Below are 26532 nucleotides of genomic sequence, written 5' to 3'. Positions count from 1 at the left end.
AAATACAATTAGTTTTTAAAAGCATTCGATTTATTAGATCTCCCTTGTAAAAGACATCGTTGATCTCAATGGGATTTTTACCTGGATAAATAAAGGCTACAAACAAATTAGTAATTCAGAATGTTCCTCGTGAAATCCACGTCACAGTTAGTATCAGTACTTACAGCGAACAGGAAGTGTCCAGGTTTCTAAATATGAATCCACTTCTCAGAGCCATTAAGTGATACTGCCTGCAAACTTCCAACTCGCACTGAATGTTATGAACATGACCCCAGGTTTTTCTTTGGATATGTATTGGCACAGAAAAGCCATGACTTCCTTTTTGGACTGCAGATATCCCCAATGTTGCATCTCTAAACAGACACTCTTTAAATGATTTATTTCCGTTATGTCCTTTGATTTTTTTGTGTGTTTCCTCTTGATGTGTTTGCCCAGGTTTCTTTGGTTGCAAATCAGGGTGCAGTGTGGGCATTTTACCTTTTTCAGAGTTGATTTAGTTGTTAATTTACAAAAATTGGACACCAGAAGATGATACTAGTGGGGAGGAAGATCCAGGTTTCGAAGTTTCAATGTCAGCCACTTTTGCAATCAAGCCGGGAGTGGGGGACACTGTTGTTTTTGGAAGCAGGAGAGAGAGCACAGCTGATGTGTTGGGTTGCGGTGAAGAAGAGGATGGACCAGGGCAATGTTCAGAAGGTGATGTGGATGGCAACTTGTGGCAAGCCTCCAGGTGTACCTCCATATCGCCTCTTCTTACAATGGTTTTTGCACATTGAAGGCAATGGAAGTGAGCCAAGTCTCTGCAGGTTAAATTGCACTTGTAGATTGCCATATCTAAGAGAAAGTCAAGAAAAAGAAGTTTGCCAATGACAGACACGAAACAAGAACAAAAACAAGCACAAACATGTATCAGTATATGTGATACGGTGAGTGAAACAGGTAGGACCCAAACGCAGATAACATTTGATAATACCTTTTTTTCAAGGTCTAGAGTAAACTTGGAACAAACAAAACACTCTCCAGTGAACTAAGTCACGAACAAAATAAGCACCAACACTGAACACAGGAGGAGACAAGACTAAATACACAGAAGGGTAATCACAGGACAATAAACAGCTGGGCAGGGGAGGAGAAACACAAGGGCCACAGGTGAACACAATCAGATAACTAGACACACCAGGGAACTAATGACAAGAGGAAAAACACAGGGAAAAGGACCAGACAATAACCCAGAGGAAAACATGACATGGAAAACAGTAAAAACACCCAAACCTACAAAACTACAACCGTGACATGAACCCAGGAGCATGACATAACCACCCAAACTTGAGAGTTGACTTGAGAGATGACTTGAGAGGGATCTTGAGAGGGAACTTAAACGGAGAATTGAGAGGGAACTTGAGAAGGAACTCGAGAGGAGACTCGAGATGGAACTTGAGAGATGACTTGAGAAGGATCTTGAGAGGGAACTTGAACGGAGACTTGAGAGGGGACTTGAGAAGGGACTCGAGAGGAGACTTGAGAGGGGACTCGAGGGGAGACTTGAGAGGTGACTTGAGAGGGGACTCGGGTAGGAACTTGAGAGGAGACTTGAGAGGGGACTGGAGAGGAGACTTGAGAGGTGACTTTAGAGGGTTGGTTCGCCAACAGAACACGGGGAGCTGGCGTCGGACGGACAGCCAACAGGACACGGGGAGCTGGCGTCGGACGGACAGCCAACAGGAGACGAGGTGCTGGAGTTGGCCGGTATGCCGACAGGACACGGGGAGCTGGCGTCAGAGGGACAGCCAGTCCTATAGCCGAAACTGGAGTCGGGACCATAGTTTCTGGGGCCGGTTCAGTAACCGGAACCATGGCTGCTGGGGCCTGTACTGGAGCCCAAACCATTGCTGCTGGGGCCGGAACCAGGGCTGGAATCATGGTTGCTGGGGCCAGAACTGTAGCCGGAACCATGGGTTGTGGGGCTCGGGCTGCTAGCCTGGCCTTGCGACTCCTTCTCTTCGCAGCCGCCTGAATACTCCGTGGACCTCCATAAACCCAACGAGCTCCGGAATACGACTCTTGGACAGGAGCAGGAACTGCGGCAGAAGCATGGGTTGACTTCAGACGGAACCCACCGAGGCGTATGGTACAAGGTTGGGAATTGGGAGACAGGGAGCTAGCATGCCTGGGGCTAGCAGGCCGGGAATCACACACCGGGAGGATCTTTGAAATCCAGCCAGGTAAAAACTTCACCAAACCTGGTTTCTCTCTAGCCATCTGGCGCGCCTCCGACAACACAGCCTCTCGCTGCTGAACTCCGGGTGCTCTCTTCCATCGATCCGAGCAGTTAGCCAAAAAAAAGGAAAAGTTCAATACTTCCAGCTCGAACGGATCTGCTGGGCCCATTTCTTGGTTGGTGCTTTCTGATACGGTGAGTGAATCAGGTAGGACCCAAACGCAGATAACATTTGATAATACCTTTATTTCAAGGTCTAGGGTAAACTTGGAACAAACAAAACACTCTCCGGTGAACTAAGTCACGAACAAAAGAAGCACCAACACTGAACACAGGAGGAGACAAGACTAAATACACAGAAGGGTAATCACAGGACAAGAAATAGCTGGGCAGGGGAGGAGAAACACAAGGGGCACAGGTGAACACAATCAGATAACTAGACACACCAGGGAACTAATGACAAGAGGAAAAACACAGGGAAAAGGACCAGACAATAACCCAGAGGAAAACATGACATGGAAAACAGCAAAAACACCCAAACCTACAAAACTACAACCGTGACATGAACCCAGCAGCGTGACAATATGTGTGTGTTACCTTTAAACATTATGCAATTTTTTAAGTGCACTTCCAAGAACTTCTCGAGTCGGGATGGTGCGCAGGGTTTGAATTTCGGGCACAAAGGACAGTGGAACAGTTTGCAACATGTTGTGCAGCGTTTCACTGCAGGCTTTGCAGTGCCACAGAGGATTGAAAGATGCATCTACAAAAAACAGAAACAAATGTTACAAAATGTATAGTACTAAAACTTCAATTAAAACAATACTTCATACGGCCAGTCTTTGCACGCTGTTTAAGTGTGAAAACAGCTTATTTCACTATACATTATATTCTACAACTAACGACCAGAAACGATAGAAACACTTTTAATCTGCATTATCTCTTCTTTTAAAAGACACCAGTGTCATTGCCAACAACAACAAATGCAGACCTACCCTTGCTAACCTCTTTACACAAACGTTTAATAAAGCCGAACTGACAAACACTTAGCTAACGTAAAAAGACTATATAAATATATATTTTTCAAATTACACAATTGCCTCTGCATTCGATTATTATTGGTTTTAGTAATAACGTAAATAACTAGTTGTGAAAGCAGAAAGCTATGAAAAAGAATTGCAAGCAGACATTCAAGTGTACAGAAATTAGTTCAGTAACAAAAACACATGCTTGTACATCGGCGCACACACACACACACACACACACACACGGTTTCTCACGCAATGCCGCTGCCTCGCAGCAAATAAGACATACCGGCTTGTCTCCATTTATCACAAACTTGTCCTCAGTTTCCCATGTCTCGGTAAATGAGTGCCTTAAATTTAGGGCTGTCAAGTTAACGCAAAAAAAAATTAACGCCACTAATTATTTTAACGCGATTAACGCAGGTGTATTTTTTTCCTCGGTCGCCCCATAGTTTCAGAGCGCATCAAGTTTAAAATACCATCTACAAGCTGATGCTGACAGCCCCGCTCCTGCTGGCCGCTTGTGGCAGACCACATTTCCACGCTCACCGGCAGGCACCGACTGGCCATCGGGAGGACCGGGAGGGTGTGTGTATGTGCGGCGCGAGCGAGCGAGAGAGAGACCTTACGTGTATTGTTGTTGTTAGCATCTGGTGCTAGCTAGCTGCGCTAACGGATATAAGGAGCTGTTTAAATGAAAACAGAGGAGCGGCATTTCGCCGACAACTGCGCCGAGCACTTGACTTTATGCAGGTAGCCAGACAGTGGGACATTGTACGAAAAGTCAGCACACTCATCACGGATAGTGCGCGCAACATGATAGCAGCGTCCAGGCAGCTCCCGTTCGAGCATATGCCTTGAGTTACACATAGCTCCAACGATCCATCACAGTGTCTCTCACACACACACACACACACACACACACACACACACACACACACACACACACACACACACACACACACACACACACACACACACACACACACACACACACACACACACCATGTGTATTGTATTATTGTATGAGAGAGGTTCCAGGTTGAATTGAGGCGAATATTTGTAATGTTCCGAGGTTGTTGTGTTTAAAATTCATGAGATTATTTGCATAAAGCATATTTGTCCACTCACATTTTGATAAGAGTATTAAAAACTTTAAAAATATTCCTCTAAGGTACATTTAGAACAGATAAAAAATTTGTAAATAAATATTTTAATCGACTGACAGCCCTACTTAAATTGTTATTACCGCTGATGATATTGAGACGCATCAGAGAATAGCGGCATAGGTGGCCTATGATAAGCAAATGATATCCTCTGCAAGTATATATTATATCGATAAATGTTGTTTTGTCTGCGAAACAATACATTTAGACTGCATTCATTGTTTTGGATCGTGCAAACAGGTCACGCACCTTACCTTACTGATTTGCAAAAACCATCAGACGAGTCCTTCGGTGGGCGGGGGAAAAAAACGTGTTCGTCAGAATCGTCACTTCCTGTACTGACAGTGGAGATGTCCTGAGAGTGGAGGTCTGCACCGGAACTGTCCTGAGAGTGGAGGTCTGCAGGCAGACCCCTCTCGAAAAAACACAGAATGATGAGATGACTTGGGTCAGGCAGGGAATAGAGGTTTGTGGCCTCGATAAAAATATTAAGACGTCATCCACATAAAGAGTAATTTTCTGCTCCTTCTCTCCAATGAAAATACCCGATATTAGAGTCGTCTGCCTTATTGCTTGGGCCAGGGGCTCAATGGCCAGGTCAAATAGTAACGGGCTGAGTGGATTGCCCTGTCTATTACCACGGTGAAGGGAAAAATGGTTAGATCTTAGCCCGTTAGTAAGAACGGCTGCAGTTGGCGTATTGTAGAGAACCCTGACCCACTTGATAAAGTTAGCTCCCAGGCCAAATTCTTCCAGTGCATAAAACAAATAAGACCATTCGAACCGGTCGAATGCCTTCTCTGCATCAAGAGAGAGCACAAGGGCTGGATCTCTGTGACCCTGGGATAACTGGATGATATTAAGGAGCCTTCTCATATTATCACAGGAGTTCCGACCTACAATAAAACCGGTCTGGTTCTCGTTAACAATACAAGGGAGCACCTTTTCCAAACGTATTGCTAGTATTTTGGAAATCAGTTTTTGATCCGAATTGAGTAGAGCTATCGGCCAGTAAGAGGCACATTTATCAGGGCTCTTTCCTTTCTTAAGGATAAGAGAGATATTGACCTCCCTAAGTGATTGTGGTAGAATCCCGTTTTCAAATGAATAATTCAACATAGCTAGGAGGGGATCCAGGAGAATATTTTCAAACTCCTTATAAAATTCACACCCAAACCCATCGGGCCCTGGAGCTTTCCCCGATGGCATACAGATGTAGCGCTTCATTTCAGGCAGTTTGAAACGCGAGGGCCGTGATTAGTACGTGATCTGCCCTCGCTCAAGGGAAAACCTCCAGCTTGACTTGAGACCGCCCCTGTGATAGATAAATGTAATTATAATGAAGCCAGCTGCAATTGATCATTGATCCACCAGGGGGTGCAGAGGGGTTCCACACTGGAGCTCATGTGAAATAAAGTCAGATACAGTACGCTGGATGTACAGCGGAACTTTGTTAAGATCCATATGTCATGGATATCATACTCTGTCCTAAATAAGAGACATGTAATCATTTACAAAACATCACCATGTTGTTATTTAACAAAATAATGTTGTTTAGTCGTAAAAAACGAACAGGAGGAAATGCAGCCCGGCTCTCGATTTTTAATCCTAATTTAAACATCATCTTCACCACGATCATTTATGTTTATGTTCGCCGAATTGACATGAAATCACTGACACATATGAATATACTGTATTCAACTTCATTAAAACGTTATTAACGTGCCTAAACTCAGTAATTCACTAAAAATATTTATATTTTAATGGAGCCTCGTCGGCAGATCAGGATCCCAAAGCGTGGCGGAGGGATCTTGGTCTGCATGACGGGTGCTATTTTCCCCATAAGGAACAAGTCGCTGCAAATTATCCCGCTTATTACACGGCCACATTCTCAACAACGTAACGACATGACTCCCAGTATTAATTGAAATGGTTTTATGGATTTAGATTTTTTTTTTATTGATTTAAAAAATAGTTGTATGTAGTTGTATTGATTTAAATGTACATGCATCCGCTAAGAAAAATAGTCCGTTGCTACCGTTTTTTAAACAGTTTGAATGAAACGGCAGCTCTCAGCTGTGTATTTACACAACTAATGGCCCATCAACCACAACTCTCTCTCCCCCCTCCCCCCCTGATCTTTCTTCTCCAGCAGCTAAATTAACTTTAGGTTACTCTGAGTGACCATAGACTGTATGTGACAAGCTTACAGTTAGTGACGTAACAACACCATAAAAGCTGGTGGGTTGAAAGCAATACGGGAGGTAAAAATAACTACAATAATTGTGACTTATTTATTGTGGCTTTTATGTTTTTAGGTATAAAATGTTATGTAATTCAGGCTTATAGTTCACCCTTCTCTAAAAGCCTTCAACAATGACAATATTCATAGTAATTTAATAAATCCTTTCAACACACATTGTAAAAAATAGCCTACTGTAAGTTAAGAAATCATTCCAATATGTACATCTTCTGATGTAACAACAACAACATTATAAATAGTAACATAGCTGAACATGGTATTGCACATTTAGCTTTGAGTGTTACTGACCTGAGATGTTTTTATTACATGAATTAAGGTGAGTGAGGCTTTTTAACATACAGGGATGCAAACTCATCAGGTATGAAAAAGGTGACAAGGATCCGAGCCCCCGGCTCCCCCACCCCACGGAATATCGGCTTTAAAATGAGGAATAACAGAGGGTATTAGCAGAACAACTAAAGCAGCAGTGTTAATAATAACAGAAACGCCAAAGAGTCACATCTAATAGAAATATATAAAAGCATTTATTTTAAATTGTGTAGCAGTCAGTTTATAATTTTGGCAGCACTGTTGAGCATTTTGAAAATGTATTTTCATGCCTCTGTGCAAGGCTTACTCTTTCTATCTTTATAGCCACATGGTGTAAAGTAACTAAGTTCATAAACTCAACAAGTACTATACTTAGGCACAATTTTGAGATACTTGTACTTTATTTAAGTATTTCAATGTTTTGCTAGTTTGTTCTTCTACTCCACTACAGTTCAGAGGTACATGGTGTACTTCTACTCCACTACATGTATTTAATACCTTTAGTTACTTCACAGATCTGGATTAATTAAGTGAAATATAATCAAGTGTTAAATCAGACTTTAGTTCCACCTGGAGCAAATCCACAAGCTACCCTGCAGTATACAAAGTCATTCAAACTAGCTGCACCTTTACCAGCTTTGAGAACACTTTCATGATCAATCATTATAAAACATATCATATATATTATTCTGAAATGGACCAATCTGCACAATGACTACTTTTACTGTCACTACTTTCACTATATTTTGATGAGAATACTTTTCTACTTTTACTTGAGGAACATTTTGAATGCAGGACTTTTACTCTAACAGAGTATTCCTACACTCTGGTACTTCTACTTCTACTCAAGTACAAGATCTGAGTACTTTTACTTTTACTCTAGTACAAGATCTGAGTACTTCTCCTTTTACTCAAGTACAAGATCTGTGTGCTTCTACTTTTACTTAAGTACAAGACCTGAGTGCTTCTACTTTGACTCAAGTACAAGATCTATGTGCTTCTACTTTTACTCAAGTACAAGATCTGAGTACTTCTACTTTTACTCAAGTACTATATATATATATATATATACTTATACCACCTCTGTTTATAGCCTATGAAAAAAACCATTAGAAATAGAAGGCTAAAGCTAACGTTAGCAGATACTGACAATGTATGCTAGCTAGCTAGCTCAACGATTCCTTAAATAATATTACCACAGAAAAACTTTTCAGTTCACATCACGCTCTGCCACTCCAACAGGGAGCTCTGCTCTGAACACCTGAACGGCCCGTTCTAACAGCTGTTCACCAGTCTGTGCCACAGTGACTCCGGACGCACAGTTAATATTAACGAACGCACCCGTAGGTAATCTAGCTGCTGAAGCTAGACCATCATGTCGGAGCAGCAGAGCCTTATTATACATACACCACGAGCAGAGCCGACAGGCAGGAAGACTCAAGCACACAGCTCGCACTTCATTATAATATATATAAAAAAGAACACCATGCTTGTCATGATGGCATATAACAGCTCACGGTCGCAGGTTACTCCGGGTCCCAGACCCCCCCGTACCCCAAAAATATTTTTATTGCAGATCTACATGAATCACACAAACGACCTATTTTGGATTCAAAACGTCGGTTTTGCCGAAAGGTGACAAGTTTGCATCGCTGAACATAGACAGAGCACAACTGAAACATAACATCTGAGATGTAACAACATAATACACTTGTGGGGATGCAGCTTGGGATATGAGGAGTGAGAGACATGGCTTAGAACGGGCGTGTCGCCTGGCCAACCCAGTCTCATGGCATATCGTGTTCACCAACACGATTTTTAATCTATTGATTCGTGTTCACCAACACGATTTTCTCCTTTTTTTCGTGTTGCACAGCACGATTTTAAAAGCAATGTATTTCTACTGGTAATATGTTTCGTACCTGCAGCACGTCTTTTTCTCCGGTCGGGTCGTGGAAGACCGGAAGCTGTGTGGTTCATAAAAACATGTTCTTACTCAATATCAAGCCACAATTATTGCTTTTATTTTAGATCGTATAATTTCTGACTTTTGTTTCCGTCTGTGAGGAAAATAAATGGGGCTCAGAGCCTCAGAATACTGAAATCTGTATTTTTAAATATTTTTTTCCTTCTAATTTGTTATTCTTTTCAAAATAACACACTGTTATTTACTCACCAATAACACACAATTATCCTTGCTTTTATTTATTGGTTTAATTCCATAATCTCTGGCTTTTTTGGTGTCCGTCAGGAACTGAATTTCAAAATAAAAATAACCGGAAACAGACGTAGGCCTCTAGGAGTTTAGGATGGCCGAAGACACTACACTACCCATAATCCCCAGCTATCGTTTAGGACTACAGTCCCCGTGATTAATCTTCAAGCGCTGGGATTGGATGTTGGAGTGGCAGTGCGCAAAGGTTACGCCGAGCGTCAAACAGCTGTTTGCAATGGAACAAAACCATGCCAGACTATCCAAAACTGGAATCGAACGCCCCCCCCCAGAACTACACATGCTGGCTATTGTGTTTGGCAAAATGTTCCATGGGACGTCTCTACTGAACGTTTTCGTTTTTCCCACAATTAGAAGTTGCCAGTATTAAACACATTGGTGTTATCAAATGTAAAACATATAATTAATAAATGGGTGAAAATCGCTTGTGTCCATAATGCGCAGCATTAATATATACCCACATGACAGCTCATTGTTACTTTGTAATTCTACTCCACAATTCAGAGGTTAACCTGATTGCCAAGTGCCAACCATCAGGAGAGATATTTGATAGTTGGTGCTTGAGAAGACTAAACATTTATCTGCAATTGACATGAATGGAAACGAGTAATAAAGTATATTCATTACTCGTTATTCTCTACTAATAGTTAATTAAAGACTGTATAATGGCTATTTTGCACATCCCTTTCAAGATTTCAAAATTTTCAAAGGTTATTGACATATCATATACAAAACTACGGTGTATGCAATGAATGAAAATCTTGGGTCACGGATTCCTCAACAGCACATTACAAGACATCTATCAACATGGGTTTGTACCTCCACCATTAAACTGTCATATTCTGCACATTTCTTATACTATCTACATACATAAGAGTATAATTCATATGTATAATATCAGTTAAAATAAGTGCTTCAACATAGTTAACATTGCAGGAAAGCAATATATTAGATGTTTAGTACTTTGTCAGGCTTAATATGTATCTATAGATACCCCCAAAGTTGTTTTCTTATTTAAAAGAGGACCTTACTCTAAAGTATTATTTAATGTTTAAATAAAGGTTAATTCGTTTTTCTGTTTTGCACCTCCTCCGATTAATATCTTTGTACATCTGCCACTAAACTGTTTTATTGTAGAGATCACTTACAGTATCTTCTTGATTTTTTATATTCTATATTTCTATCACAGACCTTCTACTTTCCCCCTATGAAAGTATGTACTCTTAATATTTTTTTAATCAAATATAACACATAAAAACAATAATTCAATAACGTGCTTTAACCACTAGGCGGTGCACACAAGGTACACCCAGCTATAATAACTTTGTATTATCAGTGTAGGACACTTATGTACAACATCTAAAGATGTGTAGTTTTATACATGTTTTCACATAATTAGATAGCATATTGATATACTATTTCAGACTCAGTATTTACATTCTTATATTCAAAGAAAATCAAAGTCCTTTTATATCAGCTGTGCACCGTTATGGTGTAAATATAACCTATCTACGAATTAGATCAAATATAAAAGTCAGCCAAATTAAAGATCTTACGAAATGCTTTTAGCACCTGTTAGTGGGCTTAGTATATGATAGAAGCTGCATTTGTATTGTGAAATGTGCCATTTGTTTTTTTTATTATTGATGTATTTTTTAATAAATCACGATTATAACAGCATACAAATGTTGTCAGTTAGTAACAGTCGTTTGTAACTCTGGAAACAACAACTTCGGTCATTTCCGGCGGTGACGTCATGAGTAGAACACAGCTGAGCAGAACACAGCTGAGTCACCATTGTTTAAATGCCTTGAAGCGGCAAATATTAAAACAAAGGATGCACAACAACGAAACGCGAAGAATAATCGGCAAGCGATGTGTGGTATGGGGATGTGGGGCCGTCTCCAAATCTGGCTATGGGATGTTTTTGTGGCCAAAAAATTATCAAATGTCGCGTAGGCCTATATGGTAAGGTGACCAGATTTTCAAAATGAAAACCGGGGACATTTTGAGTTTTGTGGTCAAAATCTCATTAACATATCCAATTTTCTTCGCTGTTAAAGAAAAAAGGGGGACAATTCTGGTTCAATGTAATTCGAACATTTGAACTGTTGAATCCAAACAGAAGGACGATAGCTCATATATGAGACTTCAAAGGTCTTTTATTTTGAAACTGTACATCAGATTGTCCAGATTCTCTCTGAGTGACTAGATGGGGTGTCCTGCTATCACCCTGAAGTGAAAGAAGTATTTGATTGACTTCGAATGACTCTTTGATTATGGACGGTTCCCATTAAATAATAATCAAAATATAGATGGACAATAGATCTAATTTGAGATTTTAAACAGCATACATTTTAAATTGTGCCTCAGAAAGTAATGTTATTTTAGGAGTGTTGTGAGATGGTGTCAACATCATTTGAAATTAGTCACCCAGTGGAAATGTCAGATATGTCCTCATAACTGTATCCTTACATTTTACATTCACTCAGTTATAATGTGGTAGTTATATGTAGTTTGTTTTAAATTATTATTGATCACATTATATAGTAAATATTTCTTAATTTAAAATCCAGTATATATGAATATGTTTGGTGTGTCTTTTAGGTATATTTGTTATTGACCGAGTAAACGCTTTTATTTTGAAGGCAGTTTGTACAGGCCTCTACCGTAATGCATACGATATTCGCGCACTGCACTACAACGTGCGGGCTGGCTTGACTGTGTTTTCCAAAGTGGGGGCTGGCTTGACCACAGTCTGTTTACCCAGTGTTTCCTGACATGAAACGTTTTATTTCACGTTGCTATGTGTTTTTAACATATATTAAAAAACGGGGACATTTCCGGGGACGTGACCAGACGTCCCCGGAAAACGGGGACGTCTGGTCACCCTAGTATATGGACCAAACAAGTGCGTTGTACGAGGGCGGACTTTGCTGGTCAAGGTAACCCAGGGTCGATGAAACCTACAATTTGTGGGCAGCACTTTGAAAGATATTGTTTTGACCAGTCCACAATGCTCGCTAAGGAAATTGGATTAAAAAATAATTTCAAACTGAAAAAAGATGCTGTTCCAACAATACTGCCAAGACCCCAAGTGCCGGCACAAGCCACCACGCCGATTCCTACACGTCCCCCGATGCAGAGTCCTCCACTAAAGAGACGGCGAAATGCATTCGCCAAAAGGGAGAGAGCGAAGGTAAGGCGCGCTACTTGCTTTAAGCATAAAGCCTGAATCAAAATGACATGTCAAATCTCACACATTTATGAGTTGATGAAGTCATGATGCCATATATGATTGCATGCACTTTGCCCACAGCATTTATCGTAAAAGTATACCTCATAGGCCTAAAACCGCTTCAAATTATGAAAAATGTCAATATTATTACATAGGTATTGGAAACTTTGTTCAATGAAGCCACTGACAGAACTGAGGATAGCGACAATCTATTGGACATCCACACTGGGAAGGAAGCTGTGTCTACACCAGTAAGTATACAGAACGGACTGTGTAAAAATACAATTTGTATCTTCATCACATGTACATAATTCATATATTTAATTGTTTGATTTTATAGCATTGCTCTCTCAATCATTTCAACCATGTTGTATTATGAATCTTATTAGATATTATATTATGTATAAACTTGTGTTACCTTATTTACTAACGGTATCTCCGTAGTAAAACCGTAGTTTCGGATTTCTGACTTGGCTATTTGTCAGTCGGTGACCAGCTGCCCAGACATTTCGAGGGGAAAAAGCATGAAAACGGGGCTTCGGGTGCCGTGGGAGGAACCTCCGTGTATTCACGTTCTTCACAGTAATCAGTTACATTGACACTGTATTGGATAGGCCTACAGACCAGCGCCATATAGATAGAATACAGACTACGGGGCTATTGATAGGTTGTCAATCTTATGTTTTTGAAAGTAGGCTAATACATTAAATGAAGGGGCTGGGCCGGGAGAGGGCGAGGCCTGCGTCAGACAAGCTCCCTGAGAAAACCGTCATGAAAAAGTTTAGCAATGTTACGACGAGCATAATTTGCCCACGGCTGTGATTGACAACCTGGACAGCCAGTTAGAAGCTAGAATGCCAACCTAGAGAGCCAATCTGAACCTAGAACGGGCTGCAGGACTGGCCAGACTATTATATTGTGCATAAAGTTAGATGCATTAGGATAGTCATATACTCATGATATTCCAAGTTAAATTATATAATATTATCATTTAAAATAATAATATTCAATAATATTAAATAATAAGGACAGAGATTTGTGGCCAATTCACTATTGCATTTATTTTATAGGCCTGAATTAGACAAGCAGTTCCTTTCCGAATTTTGATATTGATATAATATTGGTAATTTAATTGATTGCTGATGTTCTTCTTATGCAGTTGACCCTGAGGAAAGTGAGACAGCTGCAGTTATGGCTTGACTCTGGGGAATCTAGCCATAACAGTATATTAGCATGGATGTATAATTTATCTGTAGGCTACAAGGGTGGTCCGCACGCGTGGGCCGGTGCGTCTGAACGTCCCGGTGCGTCTGAACGTCCCGGGCTGAATTTGTGTCCCAGTCCGCCAATGCTTTCGTATCTCTCTTCATACCTTCGCACTTCGCCTTGGCCATCACATTTTACACACACAAAGACTCCAAAACCCACAACCCCTTGCGGCTGCTACTCTTGAAGTGACAGGCCAAGCCTGTAACACTTTCAATACAATTTCAAGCTAGTTTCAAAAATGCATTTGTAAAGTTGTGCTGTGTTTTGTAAATTTCAGAATGAAATTGATGTGCAAACGGACCCCCCTCCACGAATACACCACAAGTCCATGCAGGCACGACCACGTTTCAGGTCAGCTGGACAGCAAGTTCGAATCCATGTTGGTTGTTCCAAAGGTCAGTATCATAATATTTAAATATTGATATGTAAGATACAAATACACATACATGTAACATGCGTATATATATCATTATATAATATTATATATAATATTTTCAGGAATTGAAGTCAAACCAACTGGGTGTACTGTTGGGACACAAACACATGATGACACAAGTACTGTGGATGCTGGGATTCAGTGCAACCTGCAGCTAAACCTCCCTGAAAGGGACATAATTGATGAGGAAAAAGAGCTTGAGGCCGACAATAGCCAACATGAAGAGGATAATCAAAATGATCAAACGATAGCTGGGGATTCTGGGTAGTCTAGTGTCTTCTGCCATCCTTTACTCCGAAAAAATATTTGTTTCTCCGAATTGAAGGGGAAAAATACAAAAGCATTGCACACAATTTAAACCAATCAATGTTGTGTAATCATGATCATGATTTAACAGGTTCAGACGATCAGTTGCGAGAGTTAAAAGTTTTTGCCACCGCTCGCGAAGTTTCTGCCGGTGCCTGAGAAACTCCACCCGCGGTCATACGGTCGTGAAAGAACAGTAAGACACACAAAGTAGAACACGTCTGCTCGTTGAAAGATTAAGATTAACGCCATTGATCTGTGGAGGATCTGCCGCGGTTTGAGGGCCTGCCGTCCACCCATTTCTGCTTCTGCTGCTGGTGGTTCCCACGGCTGAAGGCTGCTATCCACCTGCTGTTAGAGGCCTACTCCCACCTGTTGGGTGCTACTGTGCGGGGGAGGCCTGGTCTGGAGATACCGCGGAGAAACCGGAGTGTTGCCACACTGCTGCTTGCCTATTTCCTTGCTGCTGTCCTGACGTGGTTTTGCTTCGGGAACATCGTGGACTGGGAAAATGGCAAATGTCGTGTTTCTGCTGTGCCTTTTTTTGACTGTGCTGGACAAGGAGAAGTTCGCTAGTCATCCTGAAAATTCTGCTGGATTCGGGTCCGTTCTGCCGCCCGCAGTGGACATCCCCTGTACAGGTTCGGATGGGTTGCACAAACAATTGCTAGTTGCACTGTCGCGGACATTCATTTCGTCAAATGTCTGTCTTTCTCACATGCCTGCCACAATGGTCCTTCAGAATTGTTTTTTGAACTCTAATCTCACTTTTGCGAAGTTTGCTGGTGACTCTAGAACAGCTGAAAATGTATGTGTGTTGATTAAGAGGAAAAGGTGCTTGGTTGTTTTTATTGTTGTTACTATCAGGAAATGTACAGCCAAATCCGGGTCCACCTGGTAGTTTTAGTCAAATAGCTACTCCTGCTGATTTTATTTCTAGATCGGGGTTAGGTTTAATTCATTTAAATGTGCGCAGTCTGTTACCTAAATTAGATTTTGTCCGTATTTGGGCGAGTTCAACTGATGCTGATGTCATTGTCTTATCAGAAACGTGGCTAGACAAATCGATCTTGGCCTCTGACATTTACATAAATGGTTACAATGTATATCGCACTGACCGTCCTAAAAAAGGTGGTGGCGTTGCCATTTATGTGAAAAATAAGTTTTGTGTAACAAAAATGGTTTCCAAATCTGTTAGTAAACAACTAGAATTTTTAGCTGTGAATGTCGAAGTAACAAAGGGTCAACAGGTCATGGTGGTGGGTTGCTACAGGGCCCCCTCGGCTGTCAAGGACTCCTTATCTTCATTGGCAAAACTGTTATCTCAACTTTCCTACAAGGAAATAGTGCTGCTTGGTGATTTTAATTGGGACTGGTTAACTTCTGTGTCAGAGGATTTTAAAAACCTGTGTACCTCTTTGAACATTACTCAGATTATAGACAGTCCTACTCGCCCAAATATTAAGTCCCCAAATAAATCCTCCTTAATTGATCTCATTTTAACAAATGTTCCATATAAATACTCATCTGTGGGAGTATATGCTAATGATGTGAGTGACCACTGTGTTGTAGCCACAATTAGGGACACTAAGGTCCAAAAAGTTAAACCACGCATCATCACAAAGAGAGATAAAAAACACTTAGTGGAGCAGGGTTTTTTACATGATCTGTTTGATTTTGATTGGGGAAAAATCGATCTGTGTGCATCGTAGAAACTGCATGGTCTTATTTTTATCTTGGTTTTATAAAAATTATAGATAAACATGCACCTCTGCGTAAATTTAGAGTGAAGGGACGAAACAATCCCTGGTTTTCTGCTGAACTGTCCAGTCTCCTTCATGAGAGAAACAATGCCTGGGCAAAGGCTAGGAAATCAGGCTCAGAGGTAGAATGGCTACGCTTTAGGCAGCTAAGGAATAGCTTTACTTCACATGTCAAAAGTGCTAAGTCAAAGTACTATTTGTCAGTTACCACAGAAAACCTGAATAATCCTAGGAAATTTTGGAAAGCCATAAAATCGATTTCCACTGGTGATATCCCGAATGAGCTACCTCCGTACCTCACCACAGCATCTGGCATTATATCAGACAGGGCCACCATGCTAAATTGCTTTAATAAGCATTTTGTCTCTTGTGGCTCTCTGTTTGATTCTGTCACTGACTGTGCTTCTGCTTCTGTGAACGCTCCAGTCCTTGACTCTGAACAATGTGGTCTGGAAAACCCTTTCAGTTTTACTCCTTTAACTGTTGGTATTGTCCATGAAGCTTTATCCAAGTTAGATCCTAGGAAACCGGCTGGCCCGGACAACGTAGAACCTTTCTTTTTAAAGATAGCTGCAGATTTTATTGCTCCACCTCTTACTTCTCTTTTTAACCTCTCCCTCAGCACAAATACAATTCCTAAAGTATGGAAGTCTGCTTATGTCCTGCCTCTACTGAAAGGAGGGGAGGCAACTATTTTAAATAACTATAGGCCAATCTCTAAATTGTCAGTTTTGGCTAAGGTGCTCGAACGACTTGTGAGTGAACAAGTAAAGGAGTTTTTATGTATAAATGATATCCTGTCTAAACATCAGTCAGGCTTCAGGAAGAAACATAGCACCATCACTGCAACAATGAAAGTGGTAAATGATATTACTAGTATGCTAGATAATAAACAGAGTTGTGCAGCTCTGTTTATTGACCTTTCCAAAGCGTTTGACACCGTTGATCATCGCGTCTTAAAACAGAGGCTACTCAGTACTGGCATATCCAGCCATGCAGTGGGGTGGTTTGTGAACTACCTCTCTGAAAGGTCCCAATGTGTTCACTTTGATGGGCTGTCTTCTGAGTGGTTAAACATTGCTAATGGTGTTCCTCAAGGTTCTGTTTTAGGTCCACTTTTATTCTCCATATATATCAACAGTTTAGGTGAAAATGTGGATGAAGCTACTTTACATTTTTATGCGGACGATACGGTGATGTTTTGTGCAGGTCCCTCCATTCAGGAGGCGGTTGTTAAATTACAGGCTGTTTTTAACATTATTCAGACTCAGCTCTCTGAACTAAAGCTTCTTTTAAATGTGGATAAAACCAAGATAATGCTCTTTTCAAAAGCTAAAAAGACACCAGAGCCTGTTTTAGATATTGTATCAACGCAAGGAACAAAACTTGAAGTTGTTGCCTGTTACAAATACCTTGGTATCTTGCTTGATGACTGTCTCTCTTTTAAACTTCATGTAAATAACCTGCTTAAAAAACTGAGGGTTAGGCTAGGTTTCTTTTTCAGGAATAAGTCCTGTTTCTCACTTGAGGCCAGGAAAAGGCTAGTCACTGTGACCTTTTTACCTGTGCTGGACTATGGTGATCTGCTGTATATGAATGCACCTGCCAACTACCTGAGCAAACTAGATGCTGCGTATCATAGTGCTCTGAGATTTGTCACAAACTGTAAAGCACTTACTCATCACTGTACATTGTATACCAAGGCAGGTTTACCATCACTCACTGTACGGAGGCTCAGTCACTGGTACACTTTTATCTATAAAGCTATGTTGGGCAAACTCCCATATTATATCTGTTCATTGATAAAGCAGAAAGTTGCAAGCAGCTATTGTCTGCGATCACAGGATATAGTCTTGTTAGATGTGCCAAGAGTAAGGACTGTCTTAGGTAAGACAGCTTTTATGTGCGCAGCTCCACTTGCTTGGAACAGTCTACAGGCAAAATTGAAATTGAGCATTTTTATTTCTCTGAATGTATTTAAGGCATGTCTAAATGAAATGCTTTCTGACACTCTGGGTATTTGTAAATGTTGAATATGTAAATATGATATCCTCTGTTGTTTGTATGTTGTTTTTATGTTTCATGTGGAACTAAATGATGCAGGTCTCCCTTGTAAATGAGATCGATGATCTCAAGGGACTAATCTGTCTAAATAAAGGTTTGAAATGAAATGAAATGAAATCATCTTTATAGCCCATCAGACGTGGAATCTGATTCGTCAACTGATGAGTATTGTCTTGTCATGTTTTTTAAATGTTGCTACATTATCATTATGCAGGGTCGGATCCAGCCATTTATTGCAGACTTGATCATTTTACTCTTTGTCCATTTCACAGGGACAGTGACAACCAGGACGACAATGATCCTCTTAGGAGTAAGCTTCTGCTTGTGTTCATGTCTTCCCTGATGTCCCTATTCACCCATTGTCCGATGTGTAAAGAGAACTCGCCAGGTCGCCTTCGGAGAACAATGGGCACATTTGTGGAAATCGATCAAAACTGCAAACATTGTGGTTTTCAAAGGTAATATTTTTAAATGATGACCATGCGAAATATGTATTCGAGAATGATATTTGTGGCCCTGATTGACAGGTGGTCCTATTCATGAGATACTCATACAGGTTGTATAGTATGATAGAAAAATTGAATGAATATATTTTTCTCACAGGTCATGGCAGAATCAACCTTTAATTGATAAAACTCCTGCTGGAAATCTGCTGTTGTCAGCAGGAATTCTTTTTGCGGGTACATCACCAACAAAAGGGCTGAGGGTACTGAAGTCCATCAACTGCTACACCATCACAACAAGGACATTTCTGAATCATCAGAAGAAATTTCTTCAACCTGCAATCAAGACAGTCTGGACCAAGAATCGGAACAACATTGTGCAGAAACTGAAGGAGACAAACAAACACAAAGAACTGGTGTTAGGAGGGGATGGATGCTGTGATAGCCCTGGTCACTGTGCCAAGTATGGATCCTATACCATACAAGACCTCACAATAAACAAGGTGTTGGATGTTCAATTAGTGCAGGTCAGTATTAGTGAATGTATCCTATGTTATGAATAGCCTCCTCCAAATACTTTATAGCCAAACACAGCTGAGAATATTTTCTATCGAACCCAAGACAATATAATTTCAGGAGTGTTTTTTTTTTGGCCGATGCATTTCAAGCTCAAAGCATTAACCATGTTCACAAATATGAGCGCTGAAAATCAAATGCTCTATGATAGCCATCTTTATAAAATATTATGTGTGTTCTGAATGTATTTCCAGAGTAATGAAGTCCCTTCAAGTGTCCACATGGAAAAAGAGGGGCTTGTGCGATGTGTCCAGTTCTTGGAGAGTGAAAACCTCGTCATGAAGACAATTGTGACAGACAGACACACACAGATCAACAAATGGCTGAAGGAAAACCAAGAACATGTGGACCATCGGTTCGACGTTTGGCACCTTGCAAAAAGTAGGTTAATTTTTTTAACTATAGTAGAATTAAAATTCTCCAATTTAAATAAAAAAATACTGAACTTTCTATTTTATAGACTTGAAAAAAAAACTGGTAAAGCTTGCAAAGGACAAGCAATGTACCGATATTGGGGAATGGATACAATCCATTCTGAACCATTTGTATTGGTGTGCCGTATCAACTCCGGATGAAAATGGAGAAATGATTGCTGAAAAATGGCTGTCCTTTCAACAACTACATTATAAACATTCACACCAAACATGGCAGAGTGTTCGAGAAATGTGGCCATGGTCCGCTGCCTGCAGTTCAGAACCGCAAGAAAAAATGGCTCAAAGCAGGTAATAATATTTTCTACGACAATGGAACACTCATCAAATGTTGTGTTGGAATGTTTTTGTGTCTTCAGTAAAGAAAAATGATATGCAGTGAAGAACTAATATTTTTTCTATTATCGTATATCCTATATCCTTTTTTGATTGTGTATTTTCAGATTCAGTGCCAGCACTAAAGCTGAATAAAGTTGTCAGCCAGAAAGCTTTTGTCAGAGATGTCAAAAAGATGTCACCTTCACAGCAAACCTACGGCGTGGAAGTATACCACAGTATAGTCAACCAGTTTGCCCCAAAGATGTATGCAAACTCGTACACTGGCATATATTGCAGGTAAAGTATAATATGAATCTCATCAGAAAATACTAGAGACTTCAACTTTATTTGCTTATTTATCTATTTGCCAAGTTCTTCTTTTTTGGGGGTTTCCCCTCTCCTGTAGTGAGATCTATGGGTTTGTGTGCATGTAAATGGCCTGCAAATGCTAAAATCCCTATGAAATCTCTCTCTCTCTATACAATAAACGTATTCATTTTGTAGGTTGATCCTAGCAGCACTGCACTACAATGAGAACTCTGGCAGGAAGCATGCCAAAACCAGTACAGGACAACTCCAATACACTGTGAAATTCCCCAAAGCAAAGAAAGGTGGTCATGTAGTTAGACGTGTGAATACAGCAGCTACATATGGTAAGAAAGTGAAAGTGAGAGAATAATAACATTAATTATACCGTTTTACCAAATTAATGAAAAACATTCAATCTTGGACAACATTATTGTGTAAATATTGAAAATTCAGAGAATGTGAGAATGTAGTGTACAGTTTCAACTACAATGATTAATTATGCAAAGTGTCTCAGGGCATGCTATGCATAATTGGGGGACTAGAAAATATAGTATATAATTCTTGATTATAAAACATCTTTTTTGCAGAGTATGTTACCGAACTCTTGACTGAGACTCTACGCTTGTGCGAAAACAATGTCGATGAGGAACCTTTCGATGTCCCAGATCCACTCAGCAGTCGATGGGAAAAACCAGACAAGAGAGAGGCTGTTGCGCTGTTTAGAAGCAGATTTAATCACTGAACTGACAATCAGTTTTGTTATTGACTCTAATCAAGTGCTGGATACTTGAACGACGTGTAGATGTCAGATGGAAACGTCGCCTGGATCTTTTTAATGGCACATGATGGCAGTGGGATTCTGTGGTTCTTACCAAGTATTCCCCAGCAAAATCTCACTAGCTGGCGGTATGCCACATAGCGATACATTCTGTAAAATACAAGATCCTAAATGTCAATGGTAATCACTTCAACCTTATTTGCTTATTTATCTATTTATTCTGTAACTTTGCCAGAGTGACCCAAAAATAATAACCCCAAAAAAATGACTTCCCAAAAATACATCAAATTTCTGAGCTCTACAAATTTGTGAACACAAGTAACTTACTCATTACGTGGCTGATCACCTGCTTGTTGTCTGTCCCTCTTTGAATAATGATGGTAGGCTGTCTGCAACACCCAAACATCCAGACAATTTGATTGGAATCCTGGGTGATCTATTACGCAGGTTATGTTTGCACCATCTCCCTCATATTCATTGAATTCCTCCATTTTGGCCACCATGACATCCTTTTCTTGGCAGCATTAGCACTCTTCAATTGTTTCCATGATTGTACATTTTTCACATGTACACCTAAATGTACAAAAGATAGTTGAGAAATAATTGCATTTTTAGAAGGAGACCTACTTCTGTGGTGAGTTCTAAGCCTAGCAGAGTGTGATGCAGTTACCTGAGCCAAGTGTCTATGAATTATAATCAAATGTATACCAGTAAATGGTAAATGGACTGTACTTATATAGCTGCTATGTATTATTATTTATTTACTATATATGAACATCTCTATGAATTATAATCAAATGTATACCAGTCTGTGTTCTGTTGCCTGAGCCAATGTGCCTGCTATGTATTATTATTTATTTACTATATATGAACATCTTTATGAATTATAATCAAATGTATACCAGTCTGTGTTCTGTTGCCAGAGCCAATGTGCCTGCTATGTATTATTATTTATTTACTATATATGAACATCTCTATGAATTATAATCACATGTATACCAGTCTGTGTTCTGTTGCCTGAGCCAAGTGTGCCTGCTATTTATTATTATTTATTTACTATTTATTGAGAATCTCTATGAATTAAAGTCAAATGTATACCAGTCTGTGTTCTGTTGCCGCACCGGATCTCCGCCAAATCCAGGATCATCGTCCCCATTTTCGCTCCCGTCTGTATCTCTACCGCTACTTGAATACTGTGGCTCAAACTGGTATGGTTCCACCACGTTAGACTCGCCCGCATGATCTGATTCCACCACACCGGCATCCTCTTCAATAAAATCCTCCTCTTCTTGAAAGTGCACCGAGTCTATTGACGACTCACTGTCACTCGGTGCTGTCGAAATATCCGAGCCAGAGTCCGACATCAGCCATATAGTTAGTGTATTATTCAAAAAGTGTTCTACTCGTGACGTGCGTGACGTCAATAACCGGCGAAAGCTGTTTGGTCCGGAGCGGTCGTGTAACATCGGAAACGAGCATGGAAAGTTGTAATAAATCACGATTTATAAATACAAATATACTTTAGTTGATCTAAAATATTGATGTGTTCAAATGCTCTTGTAAACACAACTGAAAGTCCATGAAACTTGTCTTTCGGTATTTGTGAATGAAGCGCCATCTTCTGGTTAAAACCTGAAATAGAAAATCTGGCAACGCCCTCTTGGAAAATAGTGGGAGGGCTTAACATTCCTCAATACTGGTCTTAGGGCAGGTCGTAGGTAGGAAGCTGTAAACTGGAGTCTGAAATGCATTGCTACATCTGTACATTTCAGAGCAAACAATGCCTCCTCCTTTGTGATTGGGGCATTGAGCTGCAATTGTTGAGCCTCTGAAGCTTTAGGGAGTTTTTCGGTCAGAGAAAAATGAGCACATTAGGGCTAGGGCATTGTCCGGCTGTTCCGACTTGTATAAATTGGAATAAAATTATTCAAACTCTTTATTTATAGTTTTGGCATCAAATGATCTGGCATTGTTGGCATTCGTAATATAAACTATAATTTGAGAGTCAGCCCTCTTTTTAACAAGATTGGCAAGATATCTACCAGGTTTATCACCAAACTCATACAGCTTCTGTCTGGAAAATGTAAGTGAACGCTCAGAATATTGAATCAGTAAAGTATTTAAAGCAGCACGTGTGACTGACAATTCCTGAAGCAGGACTGGGCCTGGGCTTGATATGTAGCGTTTCAACAAGTCAGATAACGTAGATTCAAGTAGCTTATGTCGTTCAATCTTTCTGCGTCTCTTAGAAGCTACAAAAGACACAATCAAGCCCCGAGAGTATGCTTTACAAGTTTCCCACAGGATAGAGGAATTAGTAGATGATGAGTTAATTGAATAGAACACCTTGAATTCTGACATAAAATAGGAAACTAAATTATCATCCTTTAGAAGAGATGATTGAAGTCTCCAGCGCCTTGACCAGGCTTGGAATTTCGTCATTTTAGGGGCAAGGCCATTTGGCCTTTGGTGTTACACATTTTTTCAGGGCGCAAAGGCCACATGCCAGGGCACAAAGGCCATTGAGGGAAACATTTGGATTTGGAGCTTACAAATAAATAACTTCACTTTTTGATAAGAAAAACACACGAATGACATGGAAAACAAATCACTTTTTTAATATCAATAATGTCAAACATGATATCATCATAGGCCTATGCCTCCTTAGTATTGCTGTATATAAAATAAAATGCTCTACTTTGAATAATTACTGTTTGGTGTGTTTTTCAATTCACAAATCAAATAAAAAAATCTAAAATTCTATTAATATGTAACAAATATATTCCATTTCAGAGCAGAAGAAACAGCCTTCAAGGGTCAAACTCTGCACATACATCATTCAGCAGTGAAGTGTGTGTGTGTGTGTGTGTGTGTGTGTGTGTGTGTGTGTGTGTGTGTGTGTGTGTGTGTGTGTGTGTGTGTGTCTGTGTGTGTGTGTGTGTGTGTGTGTGTGTGTGTGTGTGTGTGTGTGTGTGTGTGTGTGTGCTAGAGAGTCTCTTTAATAAACTCCTCACAGCTCTGATCAGAAACTGGACAAAAGTTAAACATGTACAAACCACAGACTGTCATGGCGAATACAATCACTGCTTTAATCCTGTCTTTAGGATGTTGTTGTGAGTGTGGACGGAGCAGCTACATGTTAGTTTAGCCTGATTGATCCATTCAGAAAACACGCATTTTAAAAGGTTTTTCGCTTGCCGTCTTGTCTGCAGACTTGTCAAAGCATTAATAATAATAATGCTACCTATGGTACATGACAGAACCAAGAACATTTTTGAACATGGAATAAAAAGGTAATCAATTCGAGTCTGGCTTTTATGAGGGGCAGAAAAGAAAGTAAACTCTGAGTTATTGGGATGAAGCTCCCTCCATACATCTGAATACCCAATGTCTTTACATATAGAATTGAGCAACCTAGCTTGCTTTGAAGGGGGATTGATGCCTGGTGGAAATGTATCCAGAGAGGGATTAAGATGGCAGTTAAAATCACCTCCCACGAAGGAGTCCTCAGATGCCAGTTCTGTAAACTCTGCAAAGGCCTTGGACAGAAAATCATTGGGATAAGCAGGAGGGCAATAGAGATTCATAAGTGTTATAGCCTTACCAGAGAGTACTGCTTTGACAATCGCATAGCGACCCTGACTGTCTCTTACACAGTCAAGGGACCTAAAGGCAAGCTTTTTACTAACCAGAATGGCCACACCTCTACTTCATGATGAATATGATGTTGTAAAAACCTGCCCCACCCAGCTCTTCTGTAATTTTGCAATGTCTTTGTCTTCCAAGTGAGTCTCCTGAAGGAAAGCAATAGAAACATCCTCCTTTTTCAAATATGACAATACTGCCATCCTCTTGGCAGGCTTCTGGAGACCACGGACATTCCAAGAACAGAGCTTTATGGTATTTAAATTAGACATAGTCATGATACATTGTATTGGTCCTGTTAATGAAATAATAACCAGACCTTTCCCAGGGCACAGCCCCCACCTCCTCTAATAGCAGCATCAAGTGACTAATACTGATTCCACCAATACTTAACTCGATAGCATGTCTGCATGTAAGGGAGGAAACTTATACAAAATGTACACCACCCCAAATTGATCATGTTGTTGATAGTGCTACAGATATGCTGCGAATAAAATTAGACTCTGTTGCTCCTTTGGAAAAGAAGAAAATAAAACAACATAGATTAGCTCCATGGCATAATGCCGAAACCCGCAAAATAAAGCAAAAGTCGAGACAACTTGAAAGGGTATATCGTTCCACTAAACTTGAAGAATCTCGTTTAATTTGGCTTATTACTCTCAATGAATATAAGAAAGCACTGCGTAAAGCGAGAGCAGCCTACTACTCTTCATTAATAGATGAGAATAAGAATAATGCAAGATTTCTTTTCAGCACTGTAGCCAGGCTGACAGAGAGCCACAGCTCGACTGAGCCTTCTATTCCCATAGCACTCAGTAGTAATGATTTTATGTGCTTTTTTAACGATAAAATTGTTACTCTTAGAAACAAAATCAATGACCTCTTGCCTTTGACCAGTATAGTATTATCAACAGCTCCCGGAAACGTAAGTCTTAATATTACACTAGATAGTAAACTAGAATGCTTTTCAGCCATAAACCTTGAACAATTAAATTCAATGATTCTCTCTTCTAAACCATCAACGTGTATCTTAGACCCGATTCCAACTAAGCTGTTAAAAGAAGTTTTTCCATTAATTAGCACTTCTTTATTAAATATTATGAATATGTCTTTATTATCAGGCTATGTTCCACAATCATTTCAAAGTAGCAGTGATAAAACCGCTTCTTAAAAAGCACAACCTCGATCCAGAGGTTTTAGCCAACTATAGACCTATTTCTAATCTTCCGTTCCTCTCAAAAATTCTTGAGAAAGCACTCGCAAAACAGCTGTGTGATTACTTAAAAAACTATGATTTATTTGAAGATTTTCAGTCTGGCTTTAGAACACAACATAGCACAGAGACAGCTCTGGTTAAAGTCACAAATGACATTCTAATAGCCTCAGACAAGGGACTTGTCTCTATTCTTGTCTTGCTCGATCTTAGTGCTGCAGTTGATACTATCGAACATGATATCCTATTGCAAAGACTAGAGCACTTAGTTGGCATACAGGGAACTGCTTTAGGCTGGTTTAGGTCCTATCTATCTGAACTTTCTCAGTTTGTACGTGTCAACGATGAATCTTCCATGCAAACCAAAGTTAGCCATGGAGTGCCACAGGGCTCAGTGCTTGGACCTATTTTGTTCACACCATATATGCTTCCGTTAGGCAATATTATAAGGAATCATTCTGTAAACTTTCATTGTTATACGGATGATACTCAACTATATTTATCAATCAAGCCTGATGAAATTAATCAT

At 40.1% G+C, this 26532-nt stretch overlaps 3 protein-coding genes and 1 long non-coding RNA gene across 4 annotated transcripts; 3 read left to right on the top strand and 1 right to left on the bottom strand.

The window, feature by feature from the left end:
- Window positions 1–77: 77 nt before the first annotated feature.
- On the bottom strand, window positions 78–2494 carry LOC307029545 (uncharacterized protein). Its single transcript, XM_079665625.1, has 2 exons — window positions 974–2494; window positions 78–834 (listed from the first exon to the last, which is right to left on the bottom strand). Exon 1 carries the CDS (start codon window positions 2386–2388, stop codon window positions 1375–1377), a length of 1014 nt encoding a protein of 337 aa, XP_079521751.1. The 5' UTR covers window positions 2389–2494; the 3' UTR covers window positions 78–834; window positions 974–1374.
- Window positions 2495–12230: 9736 nt separating this feature from the next.
- LOC307029612 (uncharacterized protein) lies at window positions 12231–14425 on the top strand (the record flags this gene model as incomplete). Its single annotated transcript, XM_079665692.1, has 4 exons — window positions 12231–12413; window positions 12608–12703; window positions 13999–14116; window positions 14220–14425. The coding sequence occupies 4 exons, from the start codon at window positions 12231–12233 to the stop codon at window positions 14423–14425; spliced, it is 603 nt and encodes a 200-aa protein (XP_079521818.1).
- A 4161-nt stretch (window positions 14426–18586) lies between these two features.
- On the top strand, window positions 18587–19780 carry LOC307030361. Its single transcript, XR_013805629.1, has 3 exons — window positions 18587–18748; window positions 18894–19260; window positions 19504–19780. It is a non-coding gene; the product is annotated as an uncharacterized lncRNA (long non-coding RNA).
- A 174-nt stretch (window positions 19781–19954) lies between these two features.
- On the top strand, window positions 19955–21292 carry LOC307029817 (uncharacterized protein). Its single transcript, XM_079665902.1, has 4 exons — window positions 19955–20031; window positions 20184–20355; window positions 20563–20711; window positions 20955–21292. The coding sequence occupies exons 2-4, from the start codon at window positions 20252–20254 to the stop codon at window positions 21107–21109; spliced, it is 408 nt and encodes a 135-aa protein (XP_079522028.1). The 5' UTR covers window positions 19955–20031; window positions 20184–20251; the 3' UTR covers window positions 21110–21292.
- Window positions 21293–26532: the final 5240 nt, after the last annotated feature.

The sequence above is a fragment of the Notothenia rossii genome (assembly GCF_949606895.1).
Source record: "Notothenia rossii genome assembly, chromosome: 2".
Classification (NCBI taxonomy): Eukaryota; Metazoa; Chordata; class Actinopteri; order Perciformes; family Nototheniidae; genus Notothenia; species Notothenia rossii.
This window is presented reverse-complemented; position numbering and strand designations above follow the sequence as displayed.